The following is a 20,910-nucleotide window of genomic DNA, read 5'->3' on the forward strand; positions in this document are numbered from 1 at the left end:
GCTCAGCGTGTGGCCGGCCATAAACAATGCGGGAGTGGCCCCGCCCATTTCCGCCTCAGGCCCCGCCCACTTCCGCCGCGGAGCTCCGCCCCTTCCAAGATGGCGGCGGGCAGGCGCGGCGGGCGGCCTTAGGCGGTACCGGAGCGCCCCGGGTGAGGCGGGGAGCGCGCCCCGGGCCCGGGCCGCTGCCATGGCGGCGGAGGAGAGCGGCGGGGCCCGGCGGGAGCCCCCGCACACGCTGCAGGGGCTGCTGGAGATGGCGGTGGTGGCCGGCGAGGCGCGGCCCGAGCCCCGGGAGCCCATAAGCGAGGAGGTGAGGGGGGAGCGGCGGGGCCGGGGGGTCCCGGGGACACCTTTGGGGGTGTCACTGAGGGGATTTGGGGGTCTGGGGGTGTCACTGAGGGGATTTGGGGGTCTGGGGGTGTCACTGAGGGGATTTGGGGGTCTGGGGGTGTCACTGAGGGGATTTGGGGGTCTGGGGAGGCTCAGGACGGTCCTCAGATGGTTTGGGGGGTCCCAGGCTTGGATTTGGGGTGATTTTGGCCCAGTTTGGGGTGATTTCGGTGCTGAGTTCGGGGCCGGTTTTGGGTCCAGTTCGGGGCCGGTTTTGGGACTGATTTGGGCCCGGTTCGGGGCTGGTTTTGGGGTAATTTCTGGGTAATTTGGGTCCAGTTCGGGGCCGGTTTTGGGGCTGATTTGCGTCCGGTTCTGGCCCGGTTCGGGGCTGATTTCGGGTCCGGTTCGGGGCCGGTTTTGGAGTAATTTTGGGGTAATTTTGGGGGTAATTTGGGCCCGGTTCTGGCCCGGTTTTGTGCCCGGTTCAGGCCTGGTTTTGTGCCCGGTTCTGGCCCGGTTCAGGCCCGGTTTTGTGCCCGGTTCTGGCCCGGTTCCGGCCCGGTTCAGGCCTGGTTTTGTGCCCGGTTCTGGCTCGGTTCCGGCCCGGTTTTGTGCCCGGTTCTGGCCCGGTTCGGGGCTGATTTCGGGTCCGGTTCGGGGCCGGTTTTGGAGTAATTTTGGGGTAATTTTGGGGGTAATTTGGGCCCGGTTTTGTGCCCGGTTCCGGCCCGGTTCTGTCCCGGTTCCGGCCCGATCCGCTCTCCGCTCTCCGCTCCCGCAGAGGCAGCGCTGGCTCCACGCCGCCGTCACCGAGGCTTTGGGCAGCACCGGAACCGCCCGGGCCCAACTGCGGCGCTGCCTGCGGGCCCTGGGCTGGGGGGAACCGGAACCGGGACCGGAACCGGAACCGAGACCGGAACCGGGGCACACGGAACACCCGGAACCGGATCACAAAAAACCGGAACCGGGACCGGGACACCCGGAACTGGATCACACCAAACCTGAACCGGGACACAACAAACCGGGACACCCGGAACACCCGGAGCTGGATCACAAAAAACCGGGACCGGGACTGGGACACACGGAACACCCGGAGCTGGATCCGGAGCTGGTGGAACAGGCCCTGGCCGAGCTGGCCGAGCTCTGTGAGAGTCTGGACAACGCCATCGGTGAGGTCACCGGGGTCACTGGGGGGTCAGGGGTCATCCTGGGGTCACTCTGGGGTCATTGGGGTCACTCAGGGGTCAGGGGTCATTCTGGGGTCACTCAGGGGTCACTGGGGTCACTCAGGGGTCATCCTGGGGTCTCTCTGGGGTCACCCTGGGGTCACTGGGGTCACGCTGGGGTCATTGAGGTCACTCAGGGGTCACCCTGGGGTCACTCAGGGGTCTCTGGGGTCACTCAGGGTCATCCAGGGGTCACTCAGGGGTCACTCAGGGGTCATTGGGGTCACCCGGGGGTCACTCAGGGATCATTGGGGTCATTCAGGGATCTCTGGGGTCACTCAGGGGTCACCCTGGAGTCATTGGGGTCACTCTGGGGTCACTCAGGGGTCATTGGGGTCACTCTGGGGTCACTCTGGGGTCATTGGGGTCACTCAGGGGTCACTGGGGTCATCCTGGGGTCACTCATGGGTCACTGGGGTCACTCAGGGGTCACACTGGGGTCACTGGGGTCACTCAGGGTCACCCTGGGGTTACTCAAGGGTCATTTGGGTCACACTGGGGTCACTCTGGGGTCATTTGGGTCACTCTGGGTCACTCTGGGGTCACTCTGGGCTCTGCTGCCTCTCCTGGCAGACCCCAGACCCAATTTTGGGTGTTTTCTCCCCAGATTTCTGTTCCCTGGGGGGTCTGGGGGCTCTGGTGCCTCTCCTGGCAGACCCCAGACCCAATTTTGGGTGTTTTCTCCCCAGATTTCTGTTCCCTGGGGGGTCTGGGGGCTCTGCTGCCTCTCCTGGCAGACCCCAGACCCAATTTTGGGTGTTTTCTCCCCAGATTTCTGTTCCCTGGGGGGTCTGGGGGCTCTCCTGGCAGACCCCAGACCCAATTTTGGGTGTTTTCTCCCCAGATTTCTGTTCCCTGGGGGGTCTGGGGGCTCTGCTCCCTCTCCTGGCAGACCCCAGACCCAATTTTGGGTGTTTTCTCCCCAGATTTCTGTTCCCTGGGGGGTCTGGGGGCTCTGCTCCCTCTCCTGGCAGACCCCAGACCCAATTTTGGGTGTTTTCTCCCCAGATTTCTGTTCCCTGGGGGGTCTGGGGGCTCTGCTGCCTCTCCTGGCAGACCCCAGACCCAATTTTGGGTGTTTTCTCCCCAGATTTCTGTTCCCTGGGGGGTCTGGGGGCTCTGCTCCCTCTCCTGGCAGACCCCAGACCCAATTTTGGGTGTTTTCTCCCCAGATTTCTGTTCCCTGGGGGGTCTGGGGGCTCTGCTGCCTCTCCTGGCAGACCCCAGACCCAATTTTGGGTGTTTTCTCCCCAGATTTCTGTTCCCTGGGGGGTCTGGGGGCTCTGCTCCCGCTCCTGGCAGACCCCAGACCCAATTTTGGGTGTTTTCTCCCCAGATTTCTGTTCCCTGGGGGGTCTGGGGGCTCTGCTGCCTCTCCTGGCAGACCCCAGACCCAATTTTGGGTGTTTTCTCCCCAGATTTCTGTTCCCTGGGGGCTCTGGTCCCTCTCCTGGCAGACCCCAGACCCAATTTTGGGTGTTTTCTCCCCAGATTTCTGTTCCCTGGGGGCTCTGGTCCCTCTCCTGGCAGACCCCAGACCCAATTTTGGGTGTTTTCTCCCCAGATTTCTGTTCCCTGGGGGGTCTGGGGGCTCTGCTGCCTCTCCTGGCAGACCCCAGACCCAATTTCCGCTCGGGGGCCGCCCGGGCGCTGGGGGCTTGTGCCCAGAACCTTCCGGAAGCCCAGGCCCGGGCGCTGGCCCTGGGGGCGCTGCCGGCGCTGCTGGGGGGGCTCCGGGGGGACCCCCACCCCAAAGCGGCGCCTGCGCTGCTCTTTGCAATCTCCTGTGAGTGATTTGGGGTGAAAAATGGGGATTTTGGTTAAAAATGGGGATTTTGGGGTGAATTTGGGGCATTTTGGGACTTTTGGGGTGATTTCAGGGGGTTTTGGGGTCTCTGGGGGGGCTCCGGGGGGACCCCCACCCCAAAGCGGCGCCTGCACTGCTCTTTGCAATCTCCTGTGAGTGATTTGGGGTGAAAAATGGGGATTTTGGGTAAAAATGTGGTTTTTGGGGTGAAAAATGGGGATTTTGGGTCATTTCTGGGGGTTTTGGGTCATTCCAGGGGGGTTTTGGAGTCTCTGGGGGGGCTCTGGGGGCACCCCCACCCCAAAGCGGCGCCTGCGCTGCTCTTTGCAATCTCCTGTGAGTGATTTGGGGTGAAAAACGGGGATTTTGGTTAAAAATGGGATTTTGGGGTGAATTTGGGGGATTTTGGGACTTTTGGGGTGATTTCAGGGGGTTTTGGGGTCTCTGGGGGGGCTCCGGGGGGACCCCCACCCCAAAGTGGCGCCTGCGCTGCTCTTTGCAATCTCCTGTGAGTGATTTGGGGTGAAAAAGGGGGATTTTGGTTAAAAATGGGGATTTTGGTTAAAAATGGGGGTTTTGGGGTGAAAAATGGGGATTTTGGGTCATTCCAGGGGGATTTGGGGTGAATTTGGGGGATTTTGGGTCATTTCAGGGGGATTTTGGGTAGAAATGGGGGATTTGGGGTGGGTTTGGGGTGATTCTGGGTGGGATTTTGGTGATTTTGGGGGATTTTGGGTGGGTTTGGGTGGATTTTTGTTGATTTTGTCTTGTTTTGGGTGATTTTGGGCAGTTTTGTGCAGATTTTTGGTGGTTTTGGGGTGATTTTGGGTGGTTTTGGGTGGTTTTGGGGTGGTTTTGGGCAGTTTTGTGTGGATTTTTGGTGGTTTTGGGTGGTTTTGGGCAGTTTTGTGTGTTTTTGGGCGGTTTTGGGGTGATTTTGGGCAGTTTTGTGTGGATTTTTGGTGGTTTTGGGGTGATTTTGGGCAGTTTCGTGTGTTTTTGGGTGGTTTTGGGGTGATTTTGGGCGGTTTTGTTCAGTTTTTTGTGGTTTTTGAGGCTGTTTTAACCGATTCTGGCCGTTTTCCCCCCGTTTCCCAGGCCTGGTGCGAGCGCAGCCGCGGGGGCTGCAGGAGCTGGAGGCTCTGGGGGGTCTGGGGGCTCTGGGGGAGCTTTTGGGGAGCCCCCAGCCCCCCCTGAGGGCTCGAGCGGCGTTTCTGCTGCACTGCCTGCTCAGGGAGCACCCCCGGCTGGCAGGTGAGCCCCAAAACCCCCTGAATTCACCCCAAAATCCCCCAAACTGACCCAAAATCCCCTGAATTCACCCCAAAAACACCCAAACTGACCCAAAATCCCCCCATTTGGGGAGCCCCCAGCCCCCCCTGAGCGGTGTTTCTGCTGCACTGCCTGCTCAGGGAGCACCCCCGGCTGGCAGGTGAGCCCCAAAACCCCCTGAATTCACCCCAAAAACACACAAAATAACCCCAAATCCCCAAACTGACCCAAAATCCCCCAAACTGACCCAAAATCCCCCGATTTGGGGAGCCCCCAGCCCCCCCTGAGCGGCGTTTCTGCTGCACTGCCTGCTCAGGGAGCACCCCCGGCTGGCAGGTGAGCCCCAAAATCCCCTGAATTCACCCCAAAATCCCCCCAAAATCCCCAAACTGACCCAAAATCCCCAAACTGACCCAAAATCCCCAAACTGACCCAAGATCCCCTGAATTCACCCCAAAATCACCCCAAAACACCCCAGAAACACCCCAAAACACCCCAAAAACACCGAAAATCACCCCAGAAACACCCCAAAATCACCCCAAATCACCCCAAAAACACCCAAAATGACCCAAATTCACCCCAAAACACCCAAAATCACCCCAAATCCCCAGAACTGACCCAAAATTCCCTGAAATGACCCAAAATCCTCCAAATTCACCCCAAAACCCCCCGAATTCACCCCAAAATCCCCCAAATTCACCCCAAATCCCCCAAACTGACCCCAAAACCCCCAAATGACCCAAAATCCCGGGAATTCTCCCCAAACCCCTGAACCGACCCAAAATCCCCCGAACTGACCCAAAATGCCCTGAATTCACCCCAAACCCCCCTAAATGACCCAAAATCCCCCGAATGACCCAAAATCCCCCGAATGACCCAAAATCCCGGGAATTCACCCCAAACTGACCCAAAATCCCGGGAATTGTCCCCAAACTGACCCAAAATCCCCTGAATTCCCCCCAAATCCCCCAAAATGACCCAAAATCCCGGGAATTGTCCCCAAACTGACCCAAAATCCCCCGAATTCACCCCAAACCCCCCGAACTGACCCAAAATCCCGGGAATTCTCCCCAAACTGACCCAAAATCCCGGGAATTCTCCCCAAAATGACCCAAAATCCCGGGAATTCCCCCCAAACCCCCAGAATTGACCCAAAATCCCGGGAATTGTCCCCGAACTGACCCAAAATCCCGGGAATTCTCCCCAAAATGACCCAAAATCCCGGGAATTGTCCCCAATCCAGAGCCGCTGCTGTCGCAGGGTTTGGTGGCGCGGGCGGCGGCGCTGCTGCGATCCCGACACGACGGAGCCCACGAGCACGGCCTGGGGACCCTCTGGGCGTGAGGGAGACCCCTCCCCAAATTCCCAAAATTCCCTAAAATCCCAGAATTCCCAAATTTCCCAAAATTCCCAAAATTCTGGGAAAAATCCCCAAAAATCCCGGGGAAAAAACTCAAAAAATGAGGAAAAAAAATCAAAAATTGGGGGGGAAAGGGAAAAGGGGAGGGGGTGGGACCCTCTGGGCATGAGGGAGACCCCTCCCCAAATTCCCTAAAAATCCCAAAATTCCCTAAAATCCCAAAATTCCCAAAATTCCCAAAATCCTGGGGAAAATCCCCAAAAATCCCGGGGAAAAACCTCAAAAATTGGGGGGGAAACGGCCAGGAAAGGGAAAAGGGGAGGGCCTGGGGACCCTCTGGGCGTGAGGGAGACCCCTCCCCAAATTCCCTAAAATTCCCTAAAATTCCCTAAAATCCCAAAATTCCCAAAATTCCCAAAATTCTGGGAAAAATCCCCAAAAAATCCCGGGGAAAAAAATCAAAAATTGGGGGGAAAACGGCCAGGAAAGGGAAAAGAGGAGGGCCTGGGGACCCTCTGGGCGTGAGGGAGACCCCTCCCCAAATTCCCTAAAATTCCCTAAAATCCCAAATTCCCAAAATTCCCAAAATTCCCAAAATTCTGGGAAAAATCCCCCAAAAATCCCGGGGAAAAAAATCAAAAATTGGGGGGGAAACGGCCAGGAAAGGGAAAAGGGGAGGGGGTGGGGACGCTGTGGGCGTGAGGGAGACCCCTCCCCAAATTCCCAAAATTCCCTAAAATCCCAAAATTCCCAAATTCCCAAAATTCCCAAAATTCTGGGAAAAATCCCCAAAAATCCCGGGGAAAAAACTCAAAAAATGAGGAAAAAAAATCAAAAATTGGGGGGGAAAGGGAAAAGGGGAGGGGGGTGGGACCCTCTGGGCGTGAGGGAGACCCCTCCCCAAATTCCCTAAAATCCCTAAAAATCCCCCAAATTCCCCAAAATCCCAAAATTCCCAAAAATTCCCCAAAAATCCTGGGGAAAAAACTCAAAAAATCGACAAAAATTGGGGGGGAAACGGCCGGGAAAGGGAAAAGGGGAGGGGGTGGGGACGCTGTGGGTGTGAGGGAGACCCCTCCCCAAATTCCCTAAAAATCCCTAAAATTCCCTAAAATCCCAAAATCCCAAAATTCCCAAAATTCTGGAGAAAATCCCCAAAAATCCCGGGGAAAAAACTCAAAATATTGGGGGGAAAACGGCCGGGAAAGGGAAAAGGGGAGGGGGTGGGGACCCTCTGGGCGTGAGGGAGACCCCTCCCCAAATTCCCTAAAATCCCTAAAATCCCAAAATTCCCAAAATTCCCAAAAATTCCCCAAAATTCTGGGGAAAAAAACCCAAAAATCCCGGGGAAAAAACTCAAAAAATGAGGAAAAAAAATCAAAAATTGGGGGGGAAAGGGAAAAGGGGAGGGGGGTGAGACCCCTCCTCAAATTCCCAAAATTCCCTAAAATCCCAAAATTCCCAAAATTCCCAAAATTCTGGGAAAATCCCCCAAAAATCCCGGGGAAAAAACTCAAAATATTGGGAAAAAAATCAAAAATTGGGGGGAAAGAGGCCAGGAAAGGGAAAAGGGGAGGGGTTTGGGTGGGTTTTGGTCATTTTCGGGTGTTTTTGGGGCAGTTTTGGTCAATTCTGGGCAGTTTTGGGTGGTTTTTGGGAGGTTTTGGGGTGGGATTTGGGTGGTTTGGGGTGGTTTTAGATGGGTTTTGGGTGGGTTTTGGGCAATTTTGGGGCAGTCTCGGGCGGTTTCAGGTGATTTTGGGTGGTTTTGGATGGTTTTGGGTGGATTCAGATGGATTTTGGGTGGGTTTCAGGAGCTTTTGGATGGTTTTGGGTGGATTTCGGGTGGTTTCACATGGGTTTTGGATGGTTTTGGGTGGGTTTCAGGAGGTTTTGGGTGGATTTCGGGTGGTTTTGGGTGGTTTCAGATGGATTTTGAGTGGTTTTGGGCAGTTTTGGGTGGTTTTTGGGCAATTTTGGGTGGATTTCAGGTGGTTTTGGGTGGTTTCAGATGGATTTTGGGTGGATTTTGGGCGGTTTTGGGTGGGTTTCAGGAGGTTTTGGGTAGTTTGGGGCAGTTTTGGGTGGTTTTGGGTGGTTTCAGATGGGTTTTGGGTGGATTTTGGGCAGTTTTGGGTGGTTTTGGGGTGGTTTTGGGCAGTTTTGGGTGGGTTTCAGGAAGTTTTGGGTGGTTTTGGGCAGTTTTGGATGGTTTTGGGTGGTTTCAGATGGATTTTGGGTGGTTTTGGGCAGTTTTGGGTGGCTTTCAGGAGGTTTTGGGCAGTTTTGGGTGGATTTCGGGTGGTTTTGGGTGGTTTCAGATGGGTTTTGGATGGTTTTGGGTGGGTTTCAGGTTTTGGGGTGGTTTCAGGTGGTTTTGGGTGGATTTTGTGTGGTTTTTGGGCGGTTTTTCCACTCCGGAATGCGAATTTTCCCAAATCCGTGCGTTTTTGTCCCAGTTTGGCGTCGGGGAGCCCCGAGGGGCTGCGGCAGTGCCGGGACCCCGCGCTGGGGCTGGAGCCGCTGCTCCGGGAGCGCCGCCGGAGCCTGCGGGGCCTCGAGCAGTTCCAGGTGATTCTGGGGCAAAATCCCGCGATTTCCGGCAAATCCCAGCCGGGTTTGGGGCGGGAAATCCCTGGGATCGGGGGGAGAGGAAAACAGTGGGATTTGGGGGGGAAATCCCTGGAATTTTGGGGAAAATCCTCAGGAATTTGGGGCGGGAAATTCATGGGATTTTGGGGGGAAATCCAGGGATTTTAGGGGGAGGAAGTCCCTGGAATTTTGGGGTAAATCCTCAGGAATTTGGAGCAGGAAACTTGTGGGGTTTTGGGGGGAAATCCCTGGAATTTTGGGGCAAATCCTCACGAGTTTGAGGCGGGAAATTCGTGGAATTTTGGGGCAAATCCTCAGGAATTTGGGGCGGGAAATTTGTGGGGTTTTGGGGGGAAATCCCTGGAATTTTGGGGCAAATCCTCGCGAGTTTGGGGCAGGAAATTCGTGGGATTTTGGGGGGAAATCCAGGGATTTTAGGGGGAGGAAATCCCTGGAATTTTGGGGCAAATCCTCAGGAATTTGGGGCAGGAAATTTGTGGGATTTTGGGGGGAAATCCCTGGACTTTTGGGGTAAATCCTCGGGAATTTGGGGCGGGAAATTTATAGGGTTTTGGGGGGAAATCCAGGGATTTTAGGGGGAGGAAATCCCTGGAATTTTGGGGCAAATCCTCACGAGTTTGGGGCAGGAAATTTGTGGGATTTTGGGAGGAAATCCCTGGAATTTTGGGGTAAATCCTCGGGAATTTGGAGCAGGAAATTCGTGGGGTTTTGGGGGAAAATCCAGGGATTTTAGGGGGAGGAAATCCCTGGAATTTTGGGGCAAATCCTCGGGAATTTGGGGCAGGAAATTTGTGGGGTTTTGGGGGGAAATCCCTGGAATTTTGGGGTAAATCCTCAGGAATTTGGAGCAGGAAACTTGTGGGGTTTTGGGGGGAAATCCCTGGAATTTTAGGGGGGGGAAATCCCTGGAATTTTGGGGTAAATCCTCGGGAATTTGGAGCAGGAAACTTGTGGGATTTTGGGGGGAAATCCCTGGAATTTTGGGGCAAATCCCAAGGGTTTTGATGCGGGGGAAAAGCCCGAGATTTTGGGGCAAATCCCAGGGATTTGGGAGGGGGAAATTCACGGGATTTTGGGGCAAATCCTCGGGAGTTTGGGGCGGGGAAAATCGCTGGATTTTGGGGGGAAATCCTCGGGATTCGGGGGGAGAGAAATTACTGAGATTTTGGGGGGAAATCCCTGGAATTTTGGGGCAAATCCTCGGGATTCGGGGGCAGAGAAATTACTGAGATTTTGGGGGGAAATCCCTGGAATTTTGGGGCAAATCCTCGGGGGTTTGGGGTGGGAAATTGGTGGGATTTTGGGGGAAAATCCAGGGATTTTGGGGAGAAATTGCTGGAGTTCAGGTGAGGTTTATCCGCGGGGTTTTAGAGGGGGAAACCTCGGGGATTCCAGGGAGAATCTGGGGGATTTTGGGTTAAAAACCCCCTGGAGATTTTTGGGGTGAATTCCCGGGGGTTTGGAGCCTGACCCCTCCCCAAAATCCCCCCCACTCCCAGGAAGAGCTGGAATTCTGCGAGCGGCTCCTGCAGCTCTGCTTCGAGACCCCCCCCGAGGAATCCGCCATGGACCGGTGACCCCAAAACCGCCTGAAATTCACCCAAAAATCCCGTCGGGGTCCCGGGAACCCCAAAAATCCCACCCGGGACCCCCCAAAATCCCACCCGGGTCCCGGGACCCCCCAGCCCGGGGGGAACGAACGCTCCGGGCCCGGCCCTGGCCCTTTCGTGACGTCATTGAGGGAAAAAAAGGGAAAAATAAAAACCCCGAAATTCCCCAAATTCAGCGCGGGGAGCGAGGGGCGGGGCTATGCTAATAAAGAGGCGTGGTTATGCTAATTAGGGGCGTGGTTATGGTAATGAGCGCGTGCGGCCTCGCCGTTGTTACCGCGGCAACCGCGTCCCCCCTCCGGTGGGCGGGGCTTCCCCCGCCGCTCTCGCCTCTCATTGGCCCGCCCGCTTTTCCCGCCGCCGTTCTCGCTTCCCATTGGTCCGCGCGCGCCTCGGCGGCGCCGGTGGCGCTCGTGATTGGCCAGCGGCGGTGCCGGGGCTCCGTGAGGGCTCCGTGAGGGCTCCGTGAGGGCTCCGCCATGGCGGCCGCGCTGGAGGAGGCGCTGGGCACCGTGTGCTGGTGGGGGCTGTCCCCGGCCATCGATCTCCGCCTGCACCGTGAGCCCGCGACCCCTCCCCGGGCCCCCTCCCGCTCCCTGCCGCTCCTCCCGGTGACCGCGCTCCCCTCCCGGTGCCCGCAGTGCCGCCGGAACCGGAGCCCGCGGCCGAGGCCTCGGTGCTGCTGCTGGGGGCGGCCGAGGGTCGGCACCTCCTGATGACGGCGGCCCGGGCCCGCCGGGGACCCCCGCGAGCCATCACCGTACGGACCGGGACCGGCGGGGACACCGGGGGGGGACACCGGGACCGGGAGGGGACACCGGGAGTGGGAGGAGATCCCGTGAGGGGACATCGGGAGGGGACACCATGAGGGGACACCGGGACCGGGAGGGGACACCGGGAGTGTGAGGGGACAGCGGGAGTTGAGGGGACACCGGGAGGGGACATCGGGACCGGAAGGGGACACCGGGCAGGGACACCATGAGGGGACACCGGGATGTGAGGGGACACGGGGAGGGGACATCAGGCAGAGGATCCCGGGAGGGGACACCGGGAGTTGAGGGGACACCATGAGGGGACACCGGGACCGGGAGGGGACAGCGGGAGTGTGAGGAGATCCCGTGAGGGGACACCGGGGGGGGACACCGGGACAGGGAGGGGACACCGGGACCGGGAGGGGACACCGGGAGTGTGAGGGGATCCCGTGAGGGGACATCGGGAGGGGACACCGGGACCGGGAGGGGACACCGGGCAGGGACACCGGGAGGGGACACCGGGACCGGGAGGGGACAGCGGGAGTGGGAGGAGATCCCGGGAGGGGACACGGGGAGGGGATTCTGTGAGGGGACACCGGGATGTGACGGGACACCATGAGGGGACACCGGGACCGGGAGGGGACACCGCGAGTGTGAGGGGACACCGTGAGGGGACACCGGGAGTATGAGGGGACACCGGGAGTATGAGGGGACAGCGGGCAGGGGACACCGGGACCGGGAGGGGACACCAGGAGTGGGAGGAGATCCCGTGAGGGGACATCGGGAGGGGACACCATGAGGGGACACCGGGACCGGGAGGGGACACCGGGAGGGGACACCGGGAGTGAGGGGACACCGTGAGGGGACACCGGGATGTGAGGGGACACCGGGCAGGGACACTATGAGGGGACACCGGGATGTGACGGGACACCGTGAGGGGACACCGGGAGTGAGGTGACACCGGGCAGGGCGGAGGAGGGGGCTCATCCCGGTTCGGGGGTCGCTGTGCCGGTACCGGCGGGCTCGCAGGGCACCGGGGCGGGCTCGCAGCTCCCGGGTTGGGCCCCTCCCGGTGTTACCGGAGCAATCCCGGAGCTCTCCGGGTGTTCCTGGAGCTCTCCTGGAGCTCTCCCGGTGTTCCTGGGGTTCTCCCGCGGTTACCGGAGCTCTCCCGGTGTTCCCGGAGCAATCCCGGAGCTCTCCGGGTGTTCCTGGAGCTCTCCCGGAGCTCTCCCGGTGTTCCTGGGGTTCTCCCGGTGTTCCCAGAGCTCTCCGGGTGTTCCCGGGGGCTCCTCCCGCTGTTCCTGGGGGTCTCCCGAGGTTCCCGGAGCTCCCCCGGTGTTCCTGGGGGTTTCCCGGTGTTCCCCCGGTATTACCGGCGCTCTCCCGGTGTTCCCCCGGTGTTACCGGCGCTCTCCCGGAGCTCTCCCGGTATTACCGGCGCTCTCCCGGTGCTCTCCCGGAGATCTCCCGGAGCTCTCCCGGTATTACTGGAGCTCTCCCGGTGCTCTCCCGGTGTTCCCCCGGTATTACCGGCGCTCTCCCGGTGTTCCCCCGGTGTTACCGGCGTTCTCCCGGCGCTCTCCCGGTATTACCGGCGCTCTCCCGGTGCTCTCCCCCAGCTGTTCGTGCTCGAGCAGAGCCCCGAGCCCGTGGCCCGGCAGCTCCTGTTCCTGCTGCTGGCGCTGGAAGCCCCGGACCGGCCCCGACCGGCAGGTACCGGCACCGGCACCGGCACCGCCCGGGGTCCCTCCCGGTGTCCCTCTGTGACCCCTCCCGGTGTCCCCGGTGTCCCCCCCGGTGTCCCCGGTGTCCCCCCTGACCCCTCCCGGTGTCCCCGGTGTCCCCTGATGTCCCTCCCGGTGTCCCCGGTGTCCCTCTGACCCCTCCCGGTGTCCCCGGTGTCCCTCTGACCCCTCCCGGTGTCCCCCCCCGGTGTCCCCGGTGTCCCCCTGACCCCTCCCGGTGTCCCCGGTGTCCCCCTGACCCCTCCCGGTGTCCCCTGATGTCCCCCCCGGTGTCCCCGGTGTCCCCCTGACCCCTCCCGGTGTCCCTCTGTGACCCCTCCCGCTGTCCCCGGTGTCCCTCTGACCCCTCCCGGTGTCCCCGGTGTCCCCGGTGTCCCTTTGTGACCCCCCCGGTGTCCCCGGTGTCCCTCTGACCCCTCCCGGTGTCCCCCCCGGTGTCCCCGGTGTCCCCCTGACCCCTCCCGGTGTCCCCGGTGTCCCTCTGACCCCTCCCGGTGTCCCCGGTGTCCCCCTGATGTCCCCCCCGGTGTCCCCGGTGTCACTCCCGTGTCCCCTCCCGGTGTCCCCGGTGTCCCTCTGACCCCTCCCGGTGTCCCCAGCCCGCGCCGCCGCCATCCTGGAGCTGTTCGGTTCCGGGACGCTCCGGGCCGGCACCGCCGCTCTGCTCCGCGGGGCCGCGGGGCGCCTCCGCCGCTGGGTCACTGCGGACCGGCACCGGGACCGGGACCGGGACCCGGACCGGGACTGGGATGGACCCGCCGACCTGCGGCTCATGAAGGTCAGAACCGGGCTGGGAACCGGTACCGGGGCTGGGCGGGGAGCGGGACCGGGATCCGGTACCGGCACCGAGGGGAACCGGGCTGGGATCCGGTACCGGCACCGAGGGGAGCGGAACCGGGCTCCGGTACCGGGATCAGGGCTGGGAACCGGTACCGGGCTGGGCGGGACCGGGGACACCGCGGGGAGCGGGGCTGGGAACCGGTACCGGGGCTGGGCGGGGAGCGGAACCGGGCTCCGGTACCGGGGGCACTGAGGGGAGCGGAACCGGACTTTGGGTCCCGGCACCATCCGGTACCGGGCTCTGGGCTCTGTCCGGTACCGGGCTCTGGGCACTGTCCGGTACCGGGCTCTGGGCCCTGCCCGGTACCGGGCTCTGGGCTCTGTACGGTACCGGGCTCTCGGGTCCCGACACCATCCGGTACCGGGCTCTGGGTCCCGGCTCTGCCCGGTACCGGGCTCTGGGTCCCGACACCATCCGGTACCGGGCTCTGGGTCCCGACACCATCCGGTACCGGGGTCTGGGCTCTGTCCGGTACCGGGCTCTGGGCTCTGTCCGGTACCGGGCTCTCGGGTCCCGACACCATCCGGTACCGGGCTGTCTCCCCGCAGCACCGGGACCGGGACGCGCTGGAGGCGGTTCTGCGGCGCTGGGAGCGGGCGCTACCGGAGCCGGTACCGGAGGCGGTACCGGAGGCGGTACCGGAGCCCCGGGCGGTACCGGGGGCGGTACCGGGACCCCCGGGCTGGGACCGGCGGCTGCGGCGGCGCCTCGGGAGCCGCTACGAGTCCCGGGCGGCGGTGGCGGATTGGGAACTGAGGATGGCGCTGCAGCCCCGGGGGGTAACGGGGGGACACCGGGGGGACACCGGGGGGACAATGGGGACACCGGGGGGACACCGGGGACACCGGGGGGACACCGGGGGGCACATTGGGGACATCGGGGAGGTCCCGGCCGGTACCGGGAGGTGGCACCGGGACACTCGGGGACATCGCCAGGGGATTTCCCGGGATCCCGGAGGGCTCCGTGTCCCCCCCCCGTGTCCCCAAATCCCCCCCCCCGTGTCCCCACCCGGTGTCCCCAATGTCCCCAATGATGTCCCCTCAATGTCCCCAATGTCCCCAATGTCCCCCCAATGTCCCCAAGGCCACCTCTCTGTCCCCAATGTCCCCCCCGTGTCCCCAATGTCCCCCACAATGTCCCCCCCAATGTCCCCAATGTCCCCAAGGCCACCTCTGTGTCCCCAATGATGTCCCCAAGGCCACCTCTGTGTCCCCAATGATGTCCCCAATGTCCCCAAGGCCACCTCTGTGTCCCCAATGATGTCCCCAATGTCCCCAAGGCCACCTCTCTGTCCCCAATGATGTCCCCAATGATGTCCCCAAGGCCACCTCTCTGTCCCCAATGTCCCCAATGTCCCCAATGATGTCCCCAAGGCCACCTCTGTGTCCCCAATGTCCCCAATGTCCCCAAGGCCACCTCTGTGTCCCCAAGGCCACCTCTGTGTCCCCGGCCGAGTTCGGGCGCTGGCGCGAGAGCGGCGACGCCTTCGGGGGAGGGGGCGCGACCCCCAACCCGACCCTGCTGAGCGACCCCCGGCCCCGCGCCGTGAGTGGGGGATGGGGAGGGGTCCCGGGGGGGGGAGGGGCAGCGGGGGGGGGTCACCGAGCCCTCCCCTCCCCCTCCCCTCCCCCCCCAGGACGGGCGCTCGGTGTCACCCCCCGGGTACTGGGGGGACACGGTCACCGGACCCTTCCTCAGCTTCGGCCTCCAGCCCCGCCCCCCACGGAGCCCCCCGGAGGTGAGGGGGGGGCCCGGGAGTGGGGGAGGGGTCCCGGGAGTGGGGGAGGGGGTTTTGGGTGGGTTTTGGGTGGGTTTTGGGTGAGGGGGGGTCTCTGACAGGACCCCTCCCCACCCCCAGACGGCCACCGAGGTGTCCCAGGCCGTGCTGACGGAGCTGCTGCGGGAGCTGCTCACCGGGGACCCCCCCCCAGAGCACCGGGACCCCCCCGGGGACCCCCCCGAGCACCGGGACCCCCCCGGGGACCCCCCCGGGCACCGGGACCCCCCCCGTGACGATTCGGACCCGCTGGGTGAGTCCCCCCCTGCCCCCCCCGGTGTCCCCGACACCCCCCGGACCCCCCCGGACCCCCAAAACTTCCCCCAGGACCCCCCCAGATCCCCCATGACACCCCCAGACCACCCCAGACTCCCCCAAACCTCCCCCAGGACCCCCCAGAACACCCCAGGACCCCCAAAACCTCCCCAAAGTCCCCAAAACCCCCCCAAAATCCCCTCCAGATGCCCCCCAGGACCCCCCAATGAACCCCCAGATCCCCCAAAACCCCCCCAAAACCCCCCAGGACCTTCCAGGACCCCCTAAAACCCCCCCAGGACCCCCCAAAACCTCCCCAGGACCCCCCAGACCCCCCCAGAACACCCCAGGACCCCCAAAACCTCCCCAAAATCCCCAAAATCCCCTCCAGACCCCCCCCAGGACCCCCCAAAACCCCCCCAGGACCCCCCAAACCCCCCCCAGAACACACCTGGACCCCCCAAAACCCCCCCTGACGCCCCCGTGCCCCCCCCCGGACCCCAAAACCCCCCCAAAACCCCCCCAGGACCCCCCAAACCCTCCCTGACGCCCCCCGTGCCCCCCCCAGGCCCCCAAAACCCCCCCAGGCCCCCCCAGACCCCCCAAACCCCCCCTGACGCCCCCCGTGCCCCCCCAGGCCCCCTGGCTCGGCTCCCGCTCCGGGTCCGGTTCCTGCCCTTGGGGAGCCCCCCCGCGACCCCCGCCCGCCTCGGGGGGCTCTGCCGGCTGCTGGTGCTGGGCTGGAGGTGGGCGGGGGTCCTGGGGGGGGATTGGGGGGGGATTGGGGGGGATTGAGGGGTCCTGGGGGGGATTGGGGGTCCTGGGGGGGTCTGGGGGGGATTGGGGGGGATTGGGGGGTCTGGGGGGGATTGGGGGGGATTTGGGGGGTCCTGGGGGGGGATTGGGGGGTCCTGGGGGGGGGTTGGGGGGTCCTGGGGGGGCATTGGGGGGTCCTGGGGGGGGATTGGGGGTCCCGGGGAGGTTTTGGGGGAGGTTTGGGGGGTCCTGGGGAGGTTTCGGGGAGCTCGGAGGATCGGGGAGGGGTCTTGGGGGTCCCAAAAGGACCCGGGGTCTCCCATTGAGTCTGGGGTCCCCAATTGAGTCTGGGGTCCCCAATTGAGTCTGGGGTCCCAATTGAGTCTGGGGTCTCCCAATTGAGTCTGGGGTCCCAGTTGAGTCTGGGGTTTCCAATTGAGTCTGGGGTCCCAATTGAGTCTGGGGTCCCCAATTGAGTCTGGGGTCCCAATTGGGTCTGGGGTCCCCAATTGAGTCTGGGGTCTCCAATTGGGTCTGGGGTCCCATTTGGGTCTGGGGTCCCATTTGGGTCTGGGGTCCCCAGTTAAGTCTGGGGTCCCAATTGAGTCTGGGGTCCCAATTGGGTCTGGGGTCTCCCCAGGGCGCTGCCGTTGCTGACCCCCGAGCTGGGGGCTCTGGCGGCCCCGGGGGCGACGCTGCTGCTGGAGCTGCCCACGTGGGTACCGAGCCCCCTCCCCAAATTAAACTGAACAGCCCCCTCCCCAAATTAAACAATCCCCAAATTCAATTAAACAGCCCCCTCCCCAAATTAAACAATCCCCAAATTCAATTAAACAACCCCCTCCCCAAATTAAACTAAACAGCCCCCTCCCCAAATTAAACAGCCCCCTCCCCAAATTAAACAACCCCCTCCCCAAATTCAATTAAACAGCCCCCTCCCCAAATTAAACAACCCCCTCCCCAAATCCCCTCCCCAAATTAAACAATCCCCAAATTCAATTAAACAGCCCCCTCCCCAAATTAAACAACCCCCTCCCCAAATTAAACAACCCCCTCCCCAAAATAACCCCCCTCCCCAAAATCCCCCAAATTCCCCCTCCCCAAATTTCCCCTCCCCAAATTCCTCCTCCTCAAATTCCCCCTCCCCAAAATCCCCCCCAAGTCCCCTCCCCAAATTAATCCCCCTCCCCAAATCCCCCAAAATCCCCCTCCCCAAATTAATCCCCCTCCCCAATTCCCCTCCCCCCCTGACGCCCCCTCCCCAATTCCCAGGTTCATTTCCCCCCCTGACGCCCCCTCCCCAATTCCCAGGTTCATTTCCCCCCCCTGACGCCCCCTCCCCAATTCCCAGGTTCATTTCCCCTGCCCCCCTGACGCCCCCTCCCCAATTCCCCCCCCCTGACGCCCCCTCCCCAATTCCCAGGTTCATTCCCCCCCCCGACGCCCCCTCCCCAATTCCCAGGTTCATTCCCCCCCCCTGACGCCCCCTCCCCAATTCCAGGTTCGTGCCCACCCTGCGCCCCCCCCAGCTCGGGGGTCTCGTGTCCCGAGCGGCGGCGCTGGCCCGGGCAGGGGGCTTCGAGCCCTGGGGGGGCCCCGGGGAGCCCCCGGCCCACGCGCGCTTCCGCAGGGTCCTGGAGACCCCTCCCCAAAATACCCCGGAGCCGAGACCCCTCCCCAAAATAACCCCTGAGACCCCTCCCCAAAATACCCCAGAGCTGAGACCCCTCCCCAAAATAACCCCTGAGACCCCTCCCCAAAATGCCCCAGAGCCGAGACCCCTCCCCAAAATACCCCCGAGACCCCTCCCCAAAATACCCCCGGAGCCGAGACCCCTCCCCAAAATAACCCCTGAGACCCCTCCCCAAAATACCCCCGGAGCCGAGACCCCTCCCCAAAATACCCCCGAGACCCCTCCCCAAAATAACCCCTGAGACCCCTCCCCAAAATACCCCTGAGACCCCTCCCCAAAATAACCCCAGAGCTGAGACCCCTCCCCAAAATAACCCCTGAGACCCCTCCCCAAAATAACCCCCCGAGCCCCTGAGACCCCTCCCCAAAATAACCCCTGAGACCCCTCCCCAAAATAACCCCGGAGCCGAGACCCCTCCCCAAAATAACCCCTGAGACCCCTCCCCAAATTAACCCCCAGAGCCCCTGAGACCCCTCCCCAAAATAACCCCGGAGACCCCTCCCCAAAATAACCCCGGAGACCCCTCCCCAAAATAACCCCGGAGCCGAGACCCCTCCCCAAAATAACCCTGAGACCCCTCCCCAAATTAACCCCCAGAGCCCCTGAGACCCCTCCCCAAAATAACCCCAGAGCCCCCGAGACCCCTCCCCAAAATAACCCCCAAAATCCTCCTGTCAGTCCTTGAGACCCCTCCCCAAAATACCCGTCACTCCCCCCCAGGACCCCCAAATCCCCCCCCGGGACCCCCAAATCCCCTCCCGGGACCCCCAAATCCCCTCCCGGGATCCCCAAATCCCCTCCCGGGACCCCCAATTCCCCCCCGAGACCCCCAAATCCCCCCCGAGACGCCCAAATCCCCCCCGAGACCCCCAATTCCCCCCCCAGGACCCCCAAATCCCCTCCCGGGACCCCCAAATCCCCCCCAGGACCCCCAATTTCCCCCCCGGGACCCCCCAAATCCCCCCAGGGACCCCCAAATCCCCCCAGGACCCCCAATTTCCCCCCCGAGACCCCCCAAATCCCCTCCCGGGACCCCCCAAATCCCCTCCCAGGACCCCCAAATCCCCTCCCGGGACCCCCCAAATCCCCTCCCAGGACCCCCAAATCCCTCCCGAGACCCCCAAATCCCCGCAGGACCCCCAAATCCCCCCAGGACCCCCCAAAATCCCCCCCAGGACCCCCAAAATCCCCCCCAGGGACCCCCAAATCCCCCCCAGGACCCCCAATTCCCCCCCAGGACCCCCAAATCCTCCCCAAGACCCCCAAAATCCCCCCCAGGGACCCCCAAATCCCCCCCAGGGACCCCCAAATCCCCCCCAGGACCCCCCAAATCCCCTTCCGAGACCCCCAAATCCCCCCCCAGGACCCCCAAATCCCCTCCTGAGACCCCCAAATCCCTCCCGGGACCCCCAAATCCTCCCCAGGACCCCCAAAACACCCCCGGGACCCCCCAAATCCCCCCCAGGACCCCCAAATCCTCCCCGGGACCCCCAAATCCTCCCCAGGACCCCCAAAACCCCCCAGGACCCCCAAATCCTCCCCAGGACCCCCCAAATCCCCCCCGAGATCCCTTTAAGCCCCGCCCACTCCATTGAGAGCCACGCCCCCTCAAGGCCACGCCCCCTCCCATTCATAAAGCGCCGCCGCTTTCCCACGGCTCCGCTCCTGCAGGTACCGGGGGCGGGGGTCGCATTTCGGGGGGTCCCGGGGGATTCTGGGGGGTCCCGGGGGATTTTGGGGGGTCCCGGGGGATTTTTGGGGGGTCCCGGGAGGGTCTCAGTGTCCTGGGGGGTTCCCAAGAGGTTTTGGGGTGATTTGAGGGATTTTTGGGGCTTTTTTTGGGTGATTTTTGGGGGGGGGTCTCAGGGTCCTGGGGGATCCCCGGGTATTTGGGGAGGGGTCTCAATGTCCTGGGGGGGTCCCAAGGGGTTTTGGGGTGATTTGAGGGATTTTTGGGTGATTTCGGGGGGGTCTCAGTGTCCTGGGGGGGATCCCAAGAGGTTTTGGGGTGATTTGAGGAATTTTTGGGGTCTTTAGGGGGGGTCTCAATGTTCTGGGGGGGTCCCAAGAGGTTTTGGGGTGATTTGAGGGATTTTTGGATGATTTCGGGGGGGGTCTCAATGTCCTAGGGGGGTCCCAAGTGGTTTTGGGGTGATTTGAGGGATTTTTGGGGTCTTTAGGGGGGGTCTCAGTGTTTTGGGGGGGGTCCCAAGGGGTTTTGGGGTGATTTGAGGGATTTTTGGGGTCTTTAGGGGGGGTCTCAATGTCCTGGGGGGGTCCCAACAGGTTTTGGGGTGATTTGAGAGATTTTTGGGTGTTTAGAGGGGGTCTCAGTGTCCTGGGGGGGTCCCAAGGGGTTTTGGGGTGATTTGAGGGATTTTTGGGGCTTTTTTTGGGGATTTTTGGGGGGGGTCTCAGGGTCCTGGGGGATCCCCGGGTATTTGGGGAGGGGTCTCAATGTCCTGGGGGGGTCCCAAGGGGTTTTGGGGCGATTTGAGGGATTTTTGGGGCTTTTTTTGGGGATTTTTGGGGGGGGTCTCAGTGTCCTGGGGGGATCCCAAGAGGTTTTGGGGTGATTTGAGGGATTTTTGGGTTTTTTTTTGATGATTTCGGGGGGGTCTCAATGTCCTGGGGGGGTCCCAAGAGGTTTTGGGGTGATTTGAGGGATTTTTGGGGTTTTTTTGGGGATTTTTGGGGGGGTCTCAGCGTCCTGGGGAATCCCCGGGTATTTGGGGAGGGGTCTCAATGTCCTGGGGGGTTCCCAAGAGGTTTTGGGGTGATTTGAGGGATTTTTGGGGTTTTTTGGGTGATTTCGGGGGGGTCTCAGTGTCCTGAGGGGTTCCCAAGAGGTTTTGGGGTGATTT

At 61.9% G+C, this 20,910-nt stretch overlaps 1 protein-coding gene across 4 annotated transcripts; it reads left to right on the top strand.

Annotated features, from left to right (window-relative positions):
* Positions 1-57: 57 nt before the first annotated feature.
* Positions 58-10,378, top strand: HSPBP1 (HSPA (Hsp70) binding protein 1). Of its 4 annotated transcripts, XM_058859722.1 has the most exons (8): positions 60-313; positions 1,118-1,305; positions 1,357-1,505; positions 3,127-3,348; positions 4,468-4,623; positions 5,885-5,981; positions 8,461-8,572; positions 10,114-10,378. In XM_058859722.1, the coding sequence occupies exons 1-8, from the start codon at positions 191-193 to the stop codon at positions 10,189-10,191; spliced, it is 1,125 nt and encodes a 374-aa protein (XP_058715705.1). In that variant the 5' UTR covers positions 60-190; the 3' UTR covers positions 10,192-10,378. The 4 variants fall into 4 exon arrangements, with proteins under 4 accessions (XP_058715706.1, XP_058715703.1, XP_058715707.1 ...); XM_058859720.1 differs by having other exon boundaries at positions 59-313; positions 1,118-1,505; XM_058859723.1 differs by lacking the exon at positions 8,461-8,572 and having other exon boundaries at positions 58-313; positions 1,118-1,505.
* The last annotated feature ends 10,532 nt before the right edge of the window (positions 10,379-20,910 follow it).

This window comes from Poecile atricapillus, chromosome 30, assembly GCF_030490865.1.
Source record: "Poecile atricapillus isolate bPoeAtr1 chromosome 30, bPoeAtr1.hap1, whole genome shotgun sequence".
Taxonomy (NCBI): domain Eukaryota; kingdom Metazoa; phylum Chordata; class Aves; order Passeriformes; family Paridae; genus Poecile; species Poecile atricapillus.

Coding starts and splice junctions, on each gene's coding strand:
- HSPBP1 (XM_058859720.1), top strand. CDS start 191: ATGGCGGCGGAGGAGAGCGGCGGGGCCCGGCGGGAGCCCCCGCACACG. Junction 314..1,117: donor GGGAGCCCATAAGCGAGGAG/GTGAGGGGGGAG, acceptor CCGCTCCCGCAG/AGGCAGCGCTGGCTCCACGC. Junction 1,506..3,126: donor GAGTCTGGACAACGCCATCG/GTGAGGTCACCG, acceptor TTTTCTCCCCAG/ATTTCTGTTCCCTGGGGGGT.